Source organism: Mobula hypostoma, chromosome 2, assembly GCF_963921235.1.
Source record: "Mobula hypostoma chromosome 2, sMobHyp1.1, whole genome shotgun sequence".
NCBI classification, from domain to species: Eukaryota; Metazoa; Chordata; class Chondrichthyes; order Myliobatiformes; family Myliobatidae; genus Mobula; species Mobula hypostoma.
Genome location: NC_086098.1, coordinates 146,109,284 through 146,127,510, shown reverse-complemented (window position 1 = coordinate 146,127,510; position 18,227 = coordinate 146,109,284). Strand labels below are relative to the sequence as shown.

At 54.1% G+C, this 18,227-nt stretch overlaps 1 protein-coding gene across 1 annotated transcript in view; it reads left to right on the top strand.

The window, feature by feature from the left end:
* The window catches only part of LOC134342561 (calpain-2 catalytic subunit-like), an 80,195-nt gene that overhangs the window by 43,473 nt on the left and 18,495 nt on the right, over nt 1-18,227 (top strand). The window contains exons 3-15 of the mRNA XM_063040853.1: nt 6,417-6,535; nt 6,881-7,014; nt 7,128-7,296; nt 7,605-7,688; nt 7,980-8,065; nt 10,978-11,052; nt 12,324-12,484; nt 12,801-12,964; nt 14,064-14,075; nt 14,551-14,762; nt 15,000-15,042; nt 15,354-15,419; nt 15,680-15,737. Of these exons, the coding sequence (XP_062896923.1) occupies nt 6,417-6,535; nt 6,881-7,014; nt 7,128-7,296; nt 7,605-7,688; nt 7,980-8,065; nt 10,978-11,052; nt 12,324-12,484; nt 12,801-12,964; nt 14,064-14,075; nt 14,551-14,762; nt 15,000-15,042; nt 15,354-15,419; nt 15,680-15,737 (1,383 nt within the window). The remainder of the gene's footprint in view (nt 1-6,416; nt 6,536-6,880; nt 7,015-7,127; nt 7,297-7,604; nt 7,689-7,979; nt 8,066-10,977; nt 11,053-12,323; nt 12,485-12,800; nt 12,965-14,063; nt 14,076-14,550; nt 14,763-14,999; nt 15,043-15,353; nt 15,420-15,679; nt 15,738-18,227) is intronic.

The window sequence follows — 18,227 nt, the reverse complement described above, 5'->3', positions numbered from 1 at the left end:
AGTGTTTGAGATTTTGAAAAACATTAGGATAGATAGGTCCCTGGGGCCAGACGGGATATAACCCAGTTTACAACAGGAGGCCAGGAAAGAGATTGCTGCATCTACTTTGGCAGGGATCTTAGCACTCTCACTGATCATAGGAGTAGTGCCAGAAATTTGGAGGGTTACAAAGGTTGTACCTTTGTTCGAGAAAGCTAATAGGGATAATCCTGTGAAGAATAGACCAGAAAGGCTTACATTAATAGGCTGTGCCTCACAGAGATGATTGACTTTGTGAGAGGCAGGTCTTGCCTCGTAGGCCTAACTGACTTGGTGTGAGGTTGGTCATGCCTCACAGACCTGATTAACGTTTTTGAGGAATTGTCAAATAAATTTTTAACCTTAGAGTAGGTTAAAGGGTGAGTGGAATGCTGAAGGGCCTGTACCGTTCTATGAAATTTCTTTACCTGAACGAGCTGCCAGAGGAAGTGTTTGAGGAGGATACAATTGCTACATTTAAACTGCATTTGAATAGGTGCATGGAGACGTGGGGCTTGGAGGATTAAGGGCCAAACACAGTTAACTGCGACTAGCAGTGAGGATGTTGTGTTCAGCATGGACTAGGTGGGCCAGAGGGCTGTTTTTGTGCTGTGTTACGCTGTGATTGATGCAAAGTACCTTGCCCACATCCACTGATAAATTCCGTTGTTTATTCCCGAGTGGTCCTACCCTCTCGCTTGTTAGCCTCTTATTTTAATGTAGGTATAAAATGCCTTGAGATTCTCTTTAATACTACTTGCCAAGGACATTTCACAGGGCTTTGCCCTTCCTTCCTACGGGAACACGCCTGTCCTCTGGTCTGTAAACACACCCCATATGTCAGATGTAGACTTTCACAAGATGCCTGTTTCCAGTTAACTCCCCAGCTCCTGTCTAACACTGTCAGAACATGCCCTCCTCTCCTCACAATTTCAAACCTTTCCACGAAATCAAGACATGTTTATTCATAACTGCTTTAAGGCTTAAGGAGTTGTGATTAATTTTGCACGTTATTTTCTTTGGATAGACAGGAGACCTGACAAAGGTTTATTAAAAAGCACGGACAGAATCAGTTTTCCCAGGGTTGAAATGTCTAATTGCAGAGGACATGCATTTAAAATGAGAGGGGAAATGTTTAAAAGAGATGTGTGGGCCAAGTTCTGTTTTTTTTCACAGTGCGGAGGGTCCCTGATGGACTGGAGGCCCAGAGGCCGGTCCTGGGGTGGAAGGCCTGTCTGTGCCTGGGAAAGCGGGCGTTGTTTGTTGCTCTGCATTGTATTGTGGTCTTGAACACGGAGCCATGTTGGCACTGCAGGCACCACCCACTTAAACCCGTGACCAGTCAACCTACTGACCTGTACGTGTTCGCTCGGAGTGTGGGAGGAAACCAGAGCACCTGGTGGAAGCCCTCGCAGTCACGGGGAGAACGTGCTGACTCCTTGCAGGTACTGGCGGGAATTGAGCCCCGGTTGCTGCTCTGTAAAGTGATGCGCTGATCACTCCGCTGCTGTGCTGCGTTGGCGACAGAATGTGTGACAACACCTGTGGGTTGTCCACAGCACGCTGTTAGGTGTGTTGGTTGGTGATGTAAATGATGCCTTTCACTGTATGTTTCGGTGTATGTGATATATAAATCTGAATGTGCTGCCAGGGGCAATGGTGGATGCCGATACGGTCGAGGTGTTTAAGAGGCTGTTAGATGGGAAACCACGAGCAGGCAGATGGAATTGGTTTAGTTATTGGCACAGGCACCGTGTGTGGAAGAGGCGTTTCTCCGCTACAGTGCCACATGAAGGATTGTGTTTCAGAGCTGTGTGCTGCGCTTATGTCCCCTTGAATTGATGTTTGGGAGGGACTGGTGGTGCCAGGGTAGGACTCCGGGCTGGAGGGGGTGGATGTGTTTCGCTGGAGGGGAGAGGGAGGCTGAGGTTGCCCATCCCGTGACTCTGGCTGGGTGGGGTGTTGGCTGCCCTGGGCAGGTATCCAGGGTTTTGAACAATGTGGGATGTTGTTCGGTGGGATGGGAGTCAACTGCTTCTCACGGATATCAGCAAGCCCCACCCCTCAGAAATCTCAGCCACTCCTCCCAGCTGCTTCTGTGGTGAGAGCAGGGTGCTTTCCTGTAGTCAGGAGGGACCTGTTTTCTGTCCTGTCCCGCGGGGCTGTGGGCAGGAGGCTGGTTCCATCCCATCTCTCATGGTGCTGTGGGCTGGCGGGGGGCAGAGATTGTCCTGGCCCTAGAACCTGAACTCACCTAGGGCCGAGGGTATTCGATTGCATTGAACTTGCCCCAGCCCCATCCTCCCTCACCTCTCAGCCCTCATCACCCCTCTCTCACCCTCCCCAGCCAGCCCTCACCTCCGCTTCTCCCCCTCACTCACATCTCCCTCACCTGCATCTCTCACTCCTCACCCCTACCTCTCGCCCCTCCTCTCCCTCCCCTCCCCTCCTCCATCTCTGCAAGCAGCCCTGACTCTCTGTCTAACCCACTTTGCCTGTCTTTGTATCAGCCTGTTAATTGACAATTTACACATTCACAGTTCCCATGAACAGGACTGAAGCTCACTACAAAGCCCCAATGGTCCCACAACCCTTCCAGAGAGCTTGTGGACATGGCCTGCTCTCTCTCCAGGGACCCTGGGTACTGACAGACCCTGGGGAGAGATGCAGTAGTTGTCTCAGGCAGTACCCTCAGTTCCAGGAGGGGTTCTCAACTCCAAACCCCTCCCTACGAGGTGGCTAGAGTTCAGGAGTGGAGCCAGTGTTCACATAAACAGTGGCTGCAGCTTCTCCATCCCTAGGGAATATGGACTGTCCTGGGCTCTACAAGAGGCAGGAGCCCTGGGAGAATACGACCCAACTTAACGACACACCCAATGTCACCCTCATCCTGATGACCCCCTTCGCGTGTGGCTGCATTAGGCTGTGTGGAACCTAAATGCCAGGGCACCAAGTACCAATACATGCAGTTTGCCTATCACCACAATAAGCCTACAGTAGATGCAATTGCACCGGCTCTCCACTCAGCCGTGGATCACCTGGGTAATAGCAATACCTGACATCAGGCTGCTGTTTATTGACTACAGCTCCGCATTCAACACCATCATCCCTCAGTGCTAATCAGCAAGCTCCAAAACCTGGGCCTCTGTACCTCCCTCTGCAACTGGATCCTTGACTTCCTCACCGAGAGACCACAGTCTGTGCGGATCAGAAATAACATCTCCGCCTCACCAGTAAATCAACACTGGCGCACCTCAAAGTTGTGTGTGCTTAACCCACCGCTCTGCTCTCTCCACACCCACAATTGTATAGCTAGGCACAGCTCCAACACCATCTGTAAATTTGCCGAAAACACAACTGCTGTTGGCAGAGTTTCAAATGGTGATGAGGTGTACAGAAGCGAGGTAACACAAGTGGTGTCATAACACAACCTTGCACTCAGTGTCAGTGAGACCAAGGAATTGATTGTGGACTTCAGGGAGGGGAAGCTGAGGGAACACACACCAGTCCTCCGAGGGATCGGAAACGGAAAGAGTGAGCAGTTTCAAGTTGTTGAGTGTCAACATCTCTGAACATTTTGCCTGGGTCCAACATATTGATGCAATTACAAAGAAGGCGCAACAGTGACTATATTTCTTTAAGAGTTTGAGGAGATTGGCTACGTCACCAGACACTCTTAAATTTCTGCAGATGTAGTGCATTACCATCTGGTATGGAGGGGCCCCTGCACAGGACTGGAAAAAAACTGCGGGAAGTTGTGAACTCAGTCAGCTCCATCATGGGCCTCCCCGGCATCGAGGACACACGGTTACCAACAAGGAGGAGGTACAGGAGCCTAAAGACAAACACGTAATGCTTTAGGAACAGCTTTTACCCCTCCGCCATCAGATTTCTGAATGGATGAAGATGTATGTAATTATTATAATGAATAGTTTTTTATTATTATGTATTCCAATGACTGCTGCCACACATAAACAAATTTCGCAACATACGCCAGTGATATTAAACCTGATTCTGTTCCGAGGTTCTGTGTGTCCCCAGTGCTGTGAAGGTTGCATTTGGTCCTATTGCCACACAACAGGCCAGTCAGCTGGGCGCTGTGGCATTACCTATCCTTTGTGGGGAAAGTTCTTCTGAATGAACATGTTTGACTACAAGACCGTCAGGCAGTGGTCAGCACAGAATGTGCTGCAGACACTGCGGGGAAGGACTCCATGGACACGGGGTGATTTCCTGAACAGGCTGTCCAGACCGTCTGGCAGAATGCCTCATCCCAGGCCTCTCCAACAAGCACCAGGACCTTGCCTGGCTGGTGAGAGGGGCCCTCCCAGTCAGATCTTTCCTGCATACCCGGAGCATCACTGTCACGGTAGTCTGCTTGCAGGACACCTGTACTGGGGAAGGGACAGTAGCTCACCTGTTTGTAGACCATGGGTTTGCAAAGAGGGCGTGGAGAAATATGAAGGGACCTGATTCGCATTTCATCCACGGCACCTGCGTGGCAGCGGACTCTCTGATCTACGGGCTATTCCCAGGGACGCACACAGAGACAAACACCAAGTGTTGCTGGCAGATCATCAGCTCAGTGAAAGATCATAAGACATGGGAGCAGAATTGGGCCAGTCAGCCCATCGAGTCTGCTCTGCCATTCCATCATGGCTGATCCCGGATCCCACACAGCCCCATACACCTGCCTTTTTGCCATATCCTTTGATGCCCTGACCGATCGGGAAATGATCAACTTCCATCTTAAATATACGCATGGAATTGGCTTCCACCACAGTCTGTGGCAGAGCTTCCCATAGATTCACTACTCTCTGGCTAAAGAAATTACTTATGTTATGAAAGGTCTGCCCTCTAGTTCTGGAAACATCCTGTTCACATCCACCTTATCTCGTCCCTTCAATTGTTGGTAGATTTCAACACAATCTCCCCGCATTCTTCTAAATTCCAGTGATTACAGGCCCAAAGCTACCTGAACACTCCTCATATGTTAACCCCTTCATTCCCAGAATCATCCTTGTGCACCACCTCTGTCTCTCTCCAATGGCAACATATCCTTTGTGAGATATGGGGCCCAAAACTGTCGACGATACTCCAAGTGCGGCCTGATGAGTGTCTTTTAAAGCCTCAGCGTCATGTCATTGCTTTTATATTCTAATCCCCTTGAAGTCGTGTCTCGGTCAGTCCGAAACTTGTTGGTCTGCCAACATGCCAAGATGTCCATGGAGCAGTGCTGTCGACTGGCACTTCTAGGCTGCAAGAGGGTATTCTGAGGGACGTACTGAAGCTCGGCGGGCAAGAACCAGAGTACAGAGTTCTCCTGCTACTGAAGAGGGAGGGGAAGGTTGGGTGAGGAAGCCCTCAGCTGTAATTGTGTACCAGCCCACAGGAACCACGAGTGGTGACAGTGCTATTGGTTTTAAACAATGTCATTTAATGCTAAATGCATTGTCTGTGAGTAAAAAGGCATTGCATGGTTTATTCTTGTTGATGCTTTTTATAATGAATAAAGTTTATTTTGGTTAATCATTTAAAAAAAACTTAACTACCTTTGTCTCGTCACTGCTCTGTGCAAGGCTCCACCCCAGGTTCCCAGGTAAAGGGCGAGGGCTCAGTGAGACTGCTGTTACCAGCCCCCCACCCTCACTGCTGGAGGGGTACAGCAGACTGTCTCAGGGTGCCCAGACAGCAGGCAAGGGGGAGGGTGGGGAGAGGCTACAGGAAAACCCTGGTGGAACGGTTTCTGAGGGATGTCCCACCTTGTGTGTGGGGTTGGCTCATGAGACAAGTTCTCGGTCTGCATTTCCCTCTACATCACAGTGACAGGGTGGCTGGAGGCTTTGGCCAGAATTCCTAGTGGTGAGCGGCTCCCTCATCTCCATCCATTGGTCCGGCTGCTCTACACATATGAGAATACGGCATGCTGGCTGTTACCGGAATATAGGAGTCAGGAGTCGGGGCACTGAGTATAGGAGTCACAAAGTCACATTGCAACTGTATAAAACTCTCTGGGCAGGCTGAACTTGGAGTTCTGGTCACCCCTCTGTAGGAAGGATGTCGAGGCTTTGGAGAGGGTGCAGAAGAGGTTTATCAAGATGCTGCCTGGATTAGAGGGCGTGTGCTATAATGAGAGGTTGTACAAACTTGGCTTGTTTTCTCCGGAGCGCCAGAGGCTGAGGGCAGATCTGCTGGAGGTTTATAAGATTATGAGAGGCATAGATAGAGTTGAGAGCATCTTTTTCCCAGGGTTGAAATGTTTAGTATGAGAGGGTGTGTATTTCAGGTGAGAGGTGGCAGGCCTAAAGGAAATGTGGGGGCAGGTTTTACAGAGCGGTAGGTGCCGTGAATAAGGGCGAGGAGGGATCAGACTGACACCTCTGGTCTATGCTTTGCAGGAGATTGCTGGCTCCTGGCAGCCATCGCCTCCCTCACCCTCAACTCTGAGGTCCTAGCCCGCGTGGTCCCAGACGGACAGGGATTCGGGCCTGGGTACGCTGGCATCTTCCATTTCCAGGTAATCCTGACCTCTGACCCAAGGGCATGCTGTTTACTCCCTCACCCTGACCCTGGTCAGGCACGCCGTCCACACTCTGACCCCTGGCTGGTGTGCCATCTGCACTCTGATTCCTGACCACAGCCAGGTACATCGTTTGCCCCCTGACCCCTGGCTGGGAATGGCGTCTGCTCCTTGACCCCGGGGGGGGGGATGGTGGTGGTGGGGGGGCAGTTAAGGTGTGGAAGGGAGCGGTGAAGAATCAATTGACAGATGGACCAGTGGTCCCAGTGGCAGGGGTGTGGGGTGGGGGTGGAGGGGGTGGGATTGTGGAGTGGACACTGACCCCCTTGCCCTTGTGCCCAGTTCTGGCAGTTCGGGGAGTGGGTAGACGTGGTGATCGATGACCGACTGCCCAGTCAGAATGGGCAGCTGCTCTTTGTCCACTCGGCTGAGCGGGATGAATTCTGGAGCGCCCTGCTGGAGAAAGCCTATGCCAAGTGAGTGACGACTACTGACCGCTGACCTCTGTCCCATTGACCCTTGAACTCCGATCTCCCTGTTTCCCAGTGTGGGACTGCCCTTGTACACTGTTGCCCCCTACTCCCTGCAGGTTGAACGGCAGTTATGAGGCGCTGTCGGGCGGATCAACGACCGAGGGGTTTGAGGATTTCACAGGAGGGGTCGCCGAGTGGTTTGAGTTGAAGTCTCCACCTCCCAACCTGTTCAACATCATCCGAAAGGCTTTGGAGAGGGGCTCCCTCCTGGGCTGCTCAATTGATGTGAGTCAGGGTTGCAGGATTGAGAGCTCACATGACCGGAGGGGAAGGATGTGAAGGGACATGTCCCAGGAGTTGCTGTTGGGGAATGAGGTGGGGTGGGGTGTTGGAGAGTGTGGGGTGATCCGGAGAAGGGAATGAGAGGGCGGGTTATGGGATGGTCGCAGGGAGGGAGGTGGGTAGGGCTTGGTTCAGAGTCGGGGAGGGAGGTGGCTAAGGGTGATCCTGGGTCGGAGGGTGAGGTGGGTGGAGGAGGTGGGGGGGGCGGGTTTCCACACGCCCGGACATGACCATCATTTCTCTGCATTCAGATCACCAGCGCGTCAGAAACGGAGGCGATCACATCCCAGAAACTGGTCAAAGGTCACGCCTACTCACTGACCGGTGCCGAGGAGGTGGGTAGGGCTGGGGGACAAGGTATTGGGGGTTGGGGAGGGGAGACTTTGGTAAGTGGGAAGGCCAGAGTTGGGGAGGACATTGGAAATGGGTCCCAGATCTTGTGTTGGGGAAGGGTGATCATAATGTGATGAAAATCTCCATGTAGACTGGGTGGGGTGGGGATAAGGGGTGAAGGGAGTTGTATACGGATAGGGTGGGGGGAGTTGTGTAGGGATGGGGGGTGAGGGGTGTTGTGTAGGGATGGGGGTGGGGTGTAAGGGTCACTAACAGATCTCTCTCCCCCTCAGGTGATGTTCCGAGGGAGCCCAGTGCAGTTGGTGAGGGTCCGTAACCCCTGGGGGGAGGTGGAGTGGACAGGTGCCTGGAGTGACAGGTGGGTGAGGGCCTGGGGTGGACATGGAGTTAGGGTGTGGGACGAGTCTGGTGACAGGTGGAGGGTACTGAAAGACTATGGTGAGGGTGGGGTGATCTTGGGGCAATAATGGAGTCTGGTGTCCCAGGTGGGGGTGCATGGATGGTGTGTGGTGTATTCGGGACTAAACCATTCCTGCCCCTTTGTATGTATGTGCGGGTGTCACAGGGGATGCAAGGGTGGGGTTGTGTGTGTGTGGGGAGGGTGGGGTTTGTGTCTGTGGTGACGGGTAGGGGGTGTGTTTGTGTGGGGGTATGTGTGTGTAGGCGAGGGTGAGGGTTGTTTATGTGGGGGTAGGGTGCTGGGGGAATGTGTGTGGGTGAGCGTGGGTTTGTCTGTGGTGACGGGTAGGGGGTGTGTTTGTGTGGGGGTTTGTGTGTGTAGGCGAGGGTGAGGGTTGTTTATGTGGGGGTAGGGTGCTGGGGGAATGTGTGTGGGTGAGCGTGGGTTTGTCTGTGGTGACGGGTAGGGGGTGTGTTTGTGTGGGGGTATGTGTGTGTAGGCGAGGGTGAGGGTTGTTTATGTGGGGGTAGGGTGCTGGGGGAATGTGTGTGGGTGAGCGTGGGTTTGTCTGTGGTGACGGGTAGGGGGTGTGTTTGTGTGGGGGTATGTGTGTGTAGGCGAGGGTGAGGGTTGTTTATGTGGGGGTAGGGTGCTGGGGGAATGTGTGTGGGTGAGCGTGGGTTTGTCTGTGGTGACGGGTAGGGGGTGTGTTTGTGTGGGGGTATGTGTGTGTAGGCGAGGGTGAGGGTTGTTTATGTGGGGGTAGGGTGCTGGGGGAATGTGTGTGGGTGAGCGTGGGTTTGTCTGTGGTGATGGGTAAGGGGTGTGTTTGTGTGGGGGTATGTGTGTGTAGGCGAGGGTGAGGGTTGTTTATGTGGGGGTAGGGTGCTGGGGGAATGTGTGTGGGTGAGCGTGGGTTTGTCTGTGGTGACGGGTAGGGGGTGTGTTTGTGTGGGGGTATGTGTGTGTAGGCGAGGGTGAGGGTTTATGTGGGGGTAGGGTGCTGGGGGAATGTGTGTGGGTGAGCGTGGGTTTGTCTGTGGTGATGGGTAGGGGATGTGTTTGTGTGGGGGTATGTGTGTGTAGGCGAGGGTGAGGGTTGTTTATGTGGGGGTAGGGTGCTGGGGGAATGTGTGTGGGTGAGCGTGGGTTTGTCTGTGGTGACGGGTAGGGGGTGTGTTTGTGTGGGGGTATGTGTGTGTAGGCGAGGGTGAGGGTTGTTTATGTGGGGGTAGGGTGCTGGGGGAATGTGTGTGGGTGAGCGTGGGTTTGTCTGTGGTGACGGGTAGGGGGTGTGTTTGTGTGGGGGTATGTGTGTGTAGGCGAGGGTGAGGGTTGTTTATGTGGGGGTAGGGTGCTGGGGGAATGTGTGTGGGTGAGCGTGGGTTTGTCTGTGGTGACGGGTAGGGGGTGTGTTTGTGTGGAGGTATGTGTGTGTAGGCGAGGGTGAGGGTTGTTTATGTGGGGGTAGGGTGCTGGGGGAATGTGTGTGGGTGAGCGTGGGTTTGTCTGAGGTGATGGGTAGGGGGTGTGTTTGTGTGTGTAGGCGAGGGTGAGGGTTGTTTATGTGGGGGTAGGGTGCTGGAGGAATGTGTGTGGGTGAGCGTGGGTTTGTCTGTGGTGACGGGTAGGGGGTGTGTTTGTGTGGGGGTATGTGTGTGTAGGCGAGGGTGAGGGTTGTTTATGTGGGGGTAGGGTGCTGGGGGAATGTGTGTGGGTGAGCGTGGGTTTGTCTGTGGTGACGGGTAGGGGGTGTGTTTGTGTGGGGGTATGTGTGTGTAGGCGAGGGTGAGGGTTGTTTATGTGGGGGTAGGGTGCTGGGGGAATGTGTGTGGGTGAGCGTGGGTTTGTCTGTGGTGACGGGTAGGGGGTGTGTTTGTGTGGGGGTATGTGTGTGTAGGCGAGGGTGAGGGTTGTTTATGTGGGGGTAGGGTGCTGGGGGAATGTGTGTGGGTGAGCGTGGGTTTGTCTGTGGTGACGGGTAGGGGGTGTGTTTGTGTGGGGGTATGTGTGTGTAGGTGAGGGTGAGGGTTGTTTATGTGGGGGTAGGGTGCTGGGGGAATGTGTGTGGGTGAGTGTGGGTTTGTGGTGACGGGTAGGGGGTATGTTTGTGTGGGGGTATGTGTGTGTAGGCGAGGGTGAGGGTTGTTTATGTGGGGGTAGGGTGCTGGGGGAATGTGTGTGGGTGAGCGTGGGTTTGTCTGTGGTGACGGGTAGGGGGTGTGTTTGTGTGGGGGTATGTGTGTGTAGGCGAGGGTGAGGGTTGTTTATGTGGGGGTAGGGTGCTGGGGGATTGTGTGTGGGTGAGCGTGGGTTTGTCTGTGGTGACGGGTAGGGGGTGTGTTTGTGTGGGGGTATGTGTGTGTAGGCGAGGGTGAGGGTTGTTTATGTGGGGGTAGGGTGCTGGGGGAATGTGTGTGGGTGAGCGTGGGTTTGTCTGTGGTGACGGGTAGGGGGTGTGTTTGTGTGGGGGTATGTGTGTGTAGGCGAGGGTGAGGGTTGTTTATGTGGGGGTAGGGTGCTGGGGGAATGTGTGTGGGTGAGCGTGGGTTTGTCTGTGGTGACGGGTAGGGGGTGTGTTTGTGTGGGGGTATGTGTGTGTAGGCGAGGGTGAGGGTTGTTTATGTGGGGGTAGGGTGCTGGGGGAATGTGTGTGGGTGAGCGTGGGTTTGTCTGTGGTGATGGGTAGGGGTTACGCTGGTATCGGGTCAGAGGGTGGGTATGCCTGTGCGTTTGGGTGGGTGGGGATGTCTGTGCCAGGGTTGGGGGTGGGATTGGGCAGGGTGTCTGTTGGGTGGGTAAACTGGTTTGTGTCAGGGTATGGGTGCTGAGAAACAGCCAATTGACTACCCCCATCGCCTCACCCACAGCTCGGCCCAGTGGAGCGGTGTGTCGGGCGAGGATCGGCAGCGACTGCGGCAGCGCACGGAGGATGGGGAGTTCTGGTAGGTCCCTCCCGAGGGAGATGGTGGTGGGAGAGAAAGGGGTGGGGGGGGAGAGAGACAGAGAGACAGTCTGGAGACCTGAGGGGGGAGAGACCAGGGGAAGGGGAGGAAGAGAGAAGACTGGAGATAGCCAGTACAGAGAACTGGTGAGGGGGGGGTGGTTTGTCTTTGAGCTGTCTGTGTGTCCCAGGACCGTGTGGGATGGTTGGACTGTGGTGGCCGGAGTCTGACAGAGGTTTTATGTCAGGGTTTGCGAGTGGACTCACAGCTCTGACTGAGGAGGTGGTGAGCATGACAATGGATGGGGACAGGGCAGCAGACGGCTGACTCCCCAGGTCCTGCACAATGGGCTGGTCTGGGAGGTTAGATGACAGAATCCCAGGAGAGCCAGCTGGCTGGATTCCTAGTTGCCGGTGGTTGGAAGCTGAAGGGCTCTGTGGAAGGTTGTTTCTTGGACAGGGAGGCCTGTGACTAGGGGTGTACCCTAGCGATCAGTGCTGGGCCCACTGATGTCCATCAGATTAGAATGGAAAGGCATGGTTAGCAAGTTTACAGATGAGTGTTCAGTGAAGAAGGGTGTTTTGAGATCCTGATCTCCTGGGCTGGACCCCTTGCCCACCACCCAGTCACTGGAAGGCCACCCACCCGCACTCACTGGGTGAGGGAGCTGCTCTGCTTGAAGACTCTTGGGGCGAAGTCGCCATCCTTGTGGGGCTCGAAGGTAGAGGGTAGAAACACTGAGCTGTAGGAAGGTTTACCACACTGCGAGAGGCTTTACCGAGCTACAGGAGGGTTCACTTTGCTACAGGAAATTTGCCATTAAGCTGCTGCAGAGGGTGCAGTGAAGATTCAGAAGGAAGTTACCGGGACCAGAGGACTTGTTGAATGGAGAAGACTTGACAGGCTGGGACTGACCTTACTGAGGTTTATAAAATCCTACAGGGCAGAGGTAGGCAGGGGTCACAGTCAGGTTAGGGGAGTGTAGAACTCAGACTCTCAGACTGGGGGTGAGTGGGAGATGGGGGGAGGCATTGTGCTGAAAGGGAGAAGTTGGTGCGTTCAAAGCAGCGAGATGGAATGTGGACGATCGCTGTTGGTGCACCGGCCTGGTGACAGTGGGCTGAGTGGCCTGCTTTGCTGTACTGATGATCGAGTACAGGGTGGGGATTGGTGAGCTGATGTCTGGTCACCAGCCAGATGTCCTCCTTTTGCTGACCCCCCTCCCCACTACCCCCACCCTCCTATTGACGTGGCCCACTCGTTTCCCACAGGATGACATACCCGGATTTCCTTCGCCACTACTCTCGGCTGGAGGTGTGTAACCTCACACCCGACACCCTCAGCAGTGACCAGGTGCTAAAGTGGGACTACAGCCTGTTCACCGAGAGATGGAGACGGGGATCAACTGCTGGGGGGTGTCGCAACTACCCAGGTATGGGCCTCAGATCGTCCGACAACTCTCCCCTCCCCCCCACCACCCGCCACTCCACCCCACGGTGGGGATGTGAGGGGGTGCAGAAAATACCCAGGTACAGTTCCCACTCCCCTACTGGGTCCTTCCATTGAGATATGAACCATGTACAGTCAGGGAGTGGAGTGATGCGGGGATTGGTTTGAATTGACTTCATGGTTTGCTCAGTCACGGATGGCCATAGGGCCAATTTTGCCCTGGTGTCCTTGTTCTTGTGCGTAATGTTCCATGTCCCTGTTTTTGATGATCTGTGTTCTTCGCGATGTCCCGTGTACAGGGTCATTCTGGATGAATCCACAGTTTAAGATCACGTTGGAGGAGCCAGACGGGGATGACAGTGACGGGAATTGTAGCTTCGTGGTGGCGCTGATCCAGAAGAACCGGCGTTGCCAGAGGAAGATGGGCGAGGACATGCACACCATCGGCTTCGCCATCTACGACGTGAGTCGAACCAAACACTGTGATGGGGCCTGTACCCATCTGCACCTCTCTCCAATAACTCCCCACCACAGACACGATGCTCACAGCTGTACTGTCCTGGAATACCCCCATCTCCCTTCTTCAACAAACGAACAGCATTGTCTTCTTTTCAGTCCTCTGGGACCTCGTCTATTGCTGGGATCTTTGTCAAGGCCGCAGAAACCTCCTGTCTTGGCTCCTTTAGTAACTTGGTTAGATCCCATCAGGCTCCAGGGACTTATCCACTTTCATGCTTGTTAGAAGACCCAGCACCACCTCCTTCCTGATCTCAAAATGCCTGAGCACATCAGCACATCCCACACTGCCAGCTCTTCCCTCCATATCCTTCTCCTTGACGTATACTGATGCAAAATACTTAGTACCTCACCCACATCCTCTGATAAATTCTCTCCTTCATCCCTGAGTGGTTCTACCCTGTCCCTTGTTGCTCTCCTGTTTTAATATGTATAAAATGCCTTGGGATTCTCTTTCATCCTACTTGCCAGGGACATTTCACAGCACTTTGTCCTTCCTAATCTCCTGCTTGAACCCCTTCTTGCTGCCTCTGTATTCCTCAAGGGCCCAGTTAGATTTTATCTTCCGAAACCTTCCGTATCTTTTTCTCCTCTTGACTAAATTTACCACTGATCTCAGCATCCAAGTTTAGGTTCCTTGACCTCGCCGTTCTCTCTCTTACTGGAACATAACTGTCCTGGGCAACGTGCAGTTGATGTTTGAATACCATCTATAGGCTGGATGTGGACATGTTTTAACAGGGGTTTCCAGTGAAGTCCCCAGCTCCTGTCTAATCCCATCTCCGTTTTGGGGCTATAACCCTTGTTGTTCTCTGGAGAGGGTGGGCTGGTTGGGAGAAGACCCTCAATTGTTACTCTTGCAGTTAGAATACCACCTTAGCGGGCCACATGAGGGGCCAAATTGTCATTAGTGTGTATGAATGTAATAGACCTGTACACGGAAAGCATTGACTGGAAATGAAAAGGTTTTCAATGGTATCTTCTTGTAAATAATTTCTTTTGATAAATAATGTTTATTTTCTTTGAACGTGTCTATCTGTTTACAGGTTCCCGCTGAGGTACGTGGAAGCTCTCCCCTCACTGATGGTCACCGCTGCAGAGGGACTGGTACAGGGAGAAGGGGGAGGGATAGGATTAGTGCTGGGGGAGGGAGACAGACAGAGGGTGGATGTGTGTGGGGGGGGGAGAGGAGACAAGAAGTGGAGGAGGGAGACAGGTGTAGTGCCGGGGGCAGGAAAGGGGTGGTGGAGATTGGGAGGGCGGTAGTGCCAGGGGAAGGGGAGAGGGGTGGGGCCAGGTGATGACACGATGAAAGGGGAATGGGGAGGTGGGTGGGGGAAGGGACAGGGGAGGTGTCGGCAGTGTGAAGGAGGAGAGTGAGTGTGTATCTCTCTGGGGGGAGGGGAATCACTGCACAAAGAGTCCTGAGGGCCAGCACAGAGCTGATGGGCAGAATGGGAGGGATACAGGGGAACTGACACTTGCGTAATTTATTTTATCTCCCCCACCTCTTCCTCTTGCTCTCTACCCCAGTACAAGTCGGTGAACAATGTGCACCTCGATCGCTCATACTTCATCACCCATGGGTCCCGTGTTCGCTCCGAGAGCTTCATTAACCTACGCGAGGTGTCAAGCCGCTTCGCGCTGCCCCCCGGCCAGTACCTGGTTGTCCCCTCTACATTCGAGCCCCACAAGGACGGGGACTTCGCCCTGAGGGTCTTCACGCAGACCAGCTCGCTCACCCAGTGAGTGTGGGTGGGTTTCGATTGACTGGGTGGAGGGGCCGGGCTGGGGCGGTGGGGAGCGGGCGTGAGTTGGGTCGGGGAGGGGTCAGAGGTCAGGTGAACTGGATGATGCCATCCAAACTTTGAATATGGATGCTTTTTATTGTGGGGATTGTGAAAGGGGAGCGAGAGGGCAAGGGTGAAAATGTAGGTGGGTCAGGAGTCAGACTTTAATTTGCCTTCCCCATCTCTCCACAGGCCAATGGACACCAAGGAGATTCGAGCAGACTTCGAGGATGAGGTATGTGTCTGATCCTTTGGGGAGATTACTTCTTTCAGAGGGTAGTGCAAGTGTGAGATGAGCTGCCAGCAGAAGTGGTGGATGCGGGTTTGATTGCAACAGATAAAGGAAGTTTGGACGTCTACATGGATGGATACCTACCATATCCCTCTCATCTAACCAATCTCCTCCCCTCCAAACACACCCAGACTCCCACCTCTGTTGCCACCTTCCCTCACACCCTCCCACAGACCTCCACCTCCCCCTCACCGCGCCCGTCACCTCCCTCCCACCCCTCTGGACTCCCAGCTCATGCCCTCTGTTGTTTCCAGGTTGAGGTCAGTGAGGAAGATGTCCCGGACAACTTCAAGGCCTTGTTTGGCAAACTGGCCGGCCCGGTGAGTGTGGCCTGGTGGTTTTTGTGTGAGGGTGGTGGTCTGCATCAGTGTTGTGGGGGGGGGCGGGGGCTGGTGTGTTGAGTCTGTGTTGTGGGGATGGTGTCTGTTGTTGGGGGGTGGTGGTCTGTGTCTTTGTTGTGGGGGGGGTGTTCTGTGTGTGTTGTTGGGGGGAGTGCTCTGTGTCAGTGTTGGGGGGTGGGGTTTGATGTGTGTCCCGTACACTCAGACTCTCTGTTTCCCCCACCCCACTCCCTCCCCAGGATGGTCAGATCTCTGTTTTTGGTCTCCAACGGATCCTCAACAAAGTTGTGTCGAGTCGTAAGTCTTGGGGTGGTGATCGGTCTCGGGGCATTGGTCACACCATTAGCAAAACTGAATCATCCTCTCTCCCCCTGCGTCCGCACCTTGAACACGCATGTCTCCTCCTATAGAGCCCTCCTCCCCATTCACGCATGTCTCCTCCTATAGACTCCTCCACTTCCCCATTCACGCATGTCTCCTCCTATAGACTCCTCCACTTCCCCATTCACGCATGTCTCCTCCTATAGACTCCTCCACTTCCCCATTCACGCATGTCTCCTCCTATAGAGCCCTCCACTTCCCCATTCACGCATGTCTCCTCCTATAGACTCCTCCACTTCCCCATTCACGCATGTCTCCTCCTATAGACTCCTCCACTTCCCCATTCACGCGTGTCTCCTCCTATAGACTCCTCCACTTCCCCATTCACGCGTGTCTCCTCCTATAGACTCCTCCACTTCCCCATTCACGCGTGTCTCCTCCTATAGACTCCTCCACTTCCCCATTCACGCGTGTCTCCTCCTATAGAGCCCTCCACTTCCCCATTCACGCGTGTCTCCTCCTATTGAGCCCTCCACTTCCCCATTCACGCGTGTCTCCTCCTATAGACGCCTCCACTTCCCCATTCACGCGTGTCTCCTCCTATAGACTCCTCCACTTCCCCATTCACGCGTGTCTCCTCCTATAGACTCCTCCCCTTCCCCATTCACGCGTGTCTCCTCCTATAGACTCCTCCACTTCCCCATTCACGCGTGTCTCCTCCTATAGACTCCTCCACTTCCCCATTCACGCGTGTCTCCTCCTATAGACTCCTCCACTTCCCCATTCACGCGTGTCTCCTCCTATAGACTCCTCCACTTCCCCATTCACGCGTGTCTCCTCCTATAGACTCCTCCACTTCCCCATTCACGCGTGTCTCCTCCTATAGACTCCTCCACTTCCCCATTCACGCGTGTCTCCTCCTATAGACTCCTCCACTTCCCCATTCACGCGTGTCTCCTCCTATAGACTCCTCCACTTCCCCATTCACGCGTGTCTCCTCCTATAGACTCCTCCACTTCCCCATTCACGCGTGTCTCCTCCTATAGACTCCTCCACTTCCCCATTCACGCGTGTCTCCTCCTATAGACTCCTCCACTTCCCCATTCACGCGTGTCTCCTCCTATAGACTCCTCCACTTCCCCATTCACGCGTGTCTCCTCCTATAGACTCCTCCACTTCCCCATTCACGCGTGTCTCCTCCTATAGACTCCTCCACTTCCCCATTCACGCGTGTCTCCTCCTATAGACTCCTCCACTTCCCCATTCACGCGTGTCTCCTCCTATAGAGCCCTCCACTTCCCCATTCACGCGTGTCTCCTCCTATAGACTCCTCCACTTCCCCATTCACGCGTGTCTCCTCCTATAGAGCCCTCCACTTCCCCATTCACGCGTGTCTCCTCCTATAGACTCCTCCACTTCCCCATTCACGCGTGTCTCCTCCTATAGACTCCTCCACTTCCCCATTCACGCGTGTCTCCTCCTATAGACTCCTCCACTTCCCCATTCACGCGTGTCTCCTCCTATAGACTCCTCCACGTCCCCATTCACGCGTGTCTCCTCCTATAGACTCCTCCACTTCCCCATTCACGCGTGTCTCCTCCTATAGACTCCTCCACTTCCCCATTCACGCGTGTCTCCTCCTATAGAGCCCTCCACTTCCCCATTCACGCGTGTCTCCTCCTATAGACTCCTCCACTTCCCCATTCACGCGTGTCTCCTCCTATAGAGCCCTCCACTTCCCCATTCACGCGTGTCTCCTCCTATAGACTCCTCCACTTCCCCATTCACGCGTGTCTCCTCCTATAGAGCCCTCCACTTCCCCATTCACGCGTGTCTCCTCCTATAGACTCCTCCCCTTCCCCATTCACGCGTGTCTCCTCCTATAGAGCCCTCCACTTCCCCATTCACGCGTGTCTCTTCCTATAGACTCCTCCCCTTCCCCATTCACGCGTGTCTCTTCCTATAGACTCCTCCCCTTCCCCATTCACGCGTGTCTCTTCCTATAGACTCCTCCACTTCCCCATTCACGCGTGTCTCCTCCTATATACTCCTCCCCTTCCCCATTCACGCGTGTCTCCTCCTATAGACTCCTCCACTTCCCCATTCACGCATGTCTCCTCCTATAGACTCCTCCACTTCCCCATTCACGCATGTCTCCTCCTATAGACTCCTCCACTTCCCCATTCACGCATGTCTCCTCCTATAGACTCCTCCACTTCCCCATTCAGGCATGTCTCCTCCTACAGACTCCTCCCCTTCCCCATTCACGCATGTCTCTTCCTATAGACTCCTCCTCTTCCCCATTCACACGTGTCTCTTCCTATAGACTCCTCCCCTTCCCCATTCACGCATGTCTCCTCCTATAGACTCCTCCCCTTCCCCATTCACGCGTGTCTCCTCCTATAGACTCCTCCCCTTCCCCATTCACGCGTGTCTCTTCCTATAGACTCCTCCACTTCCCCATTC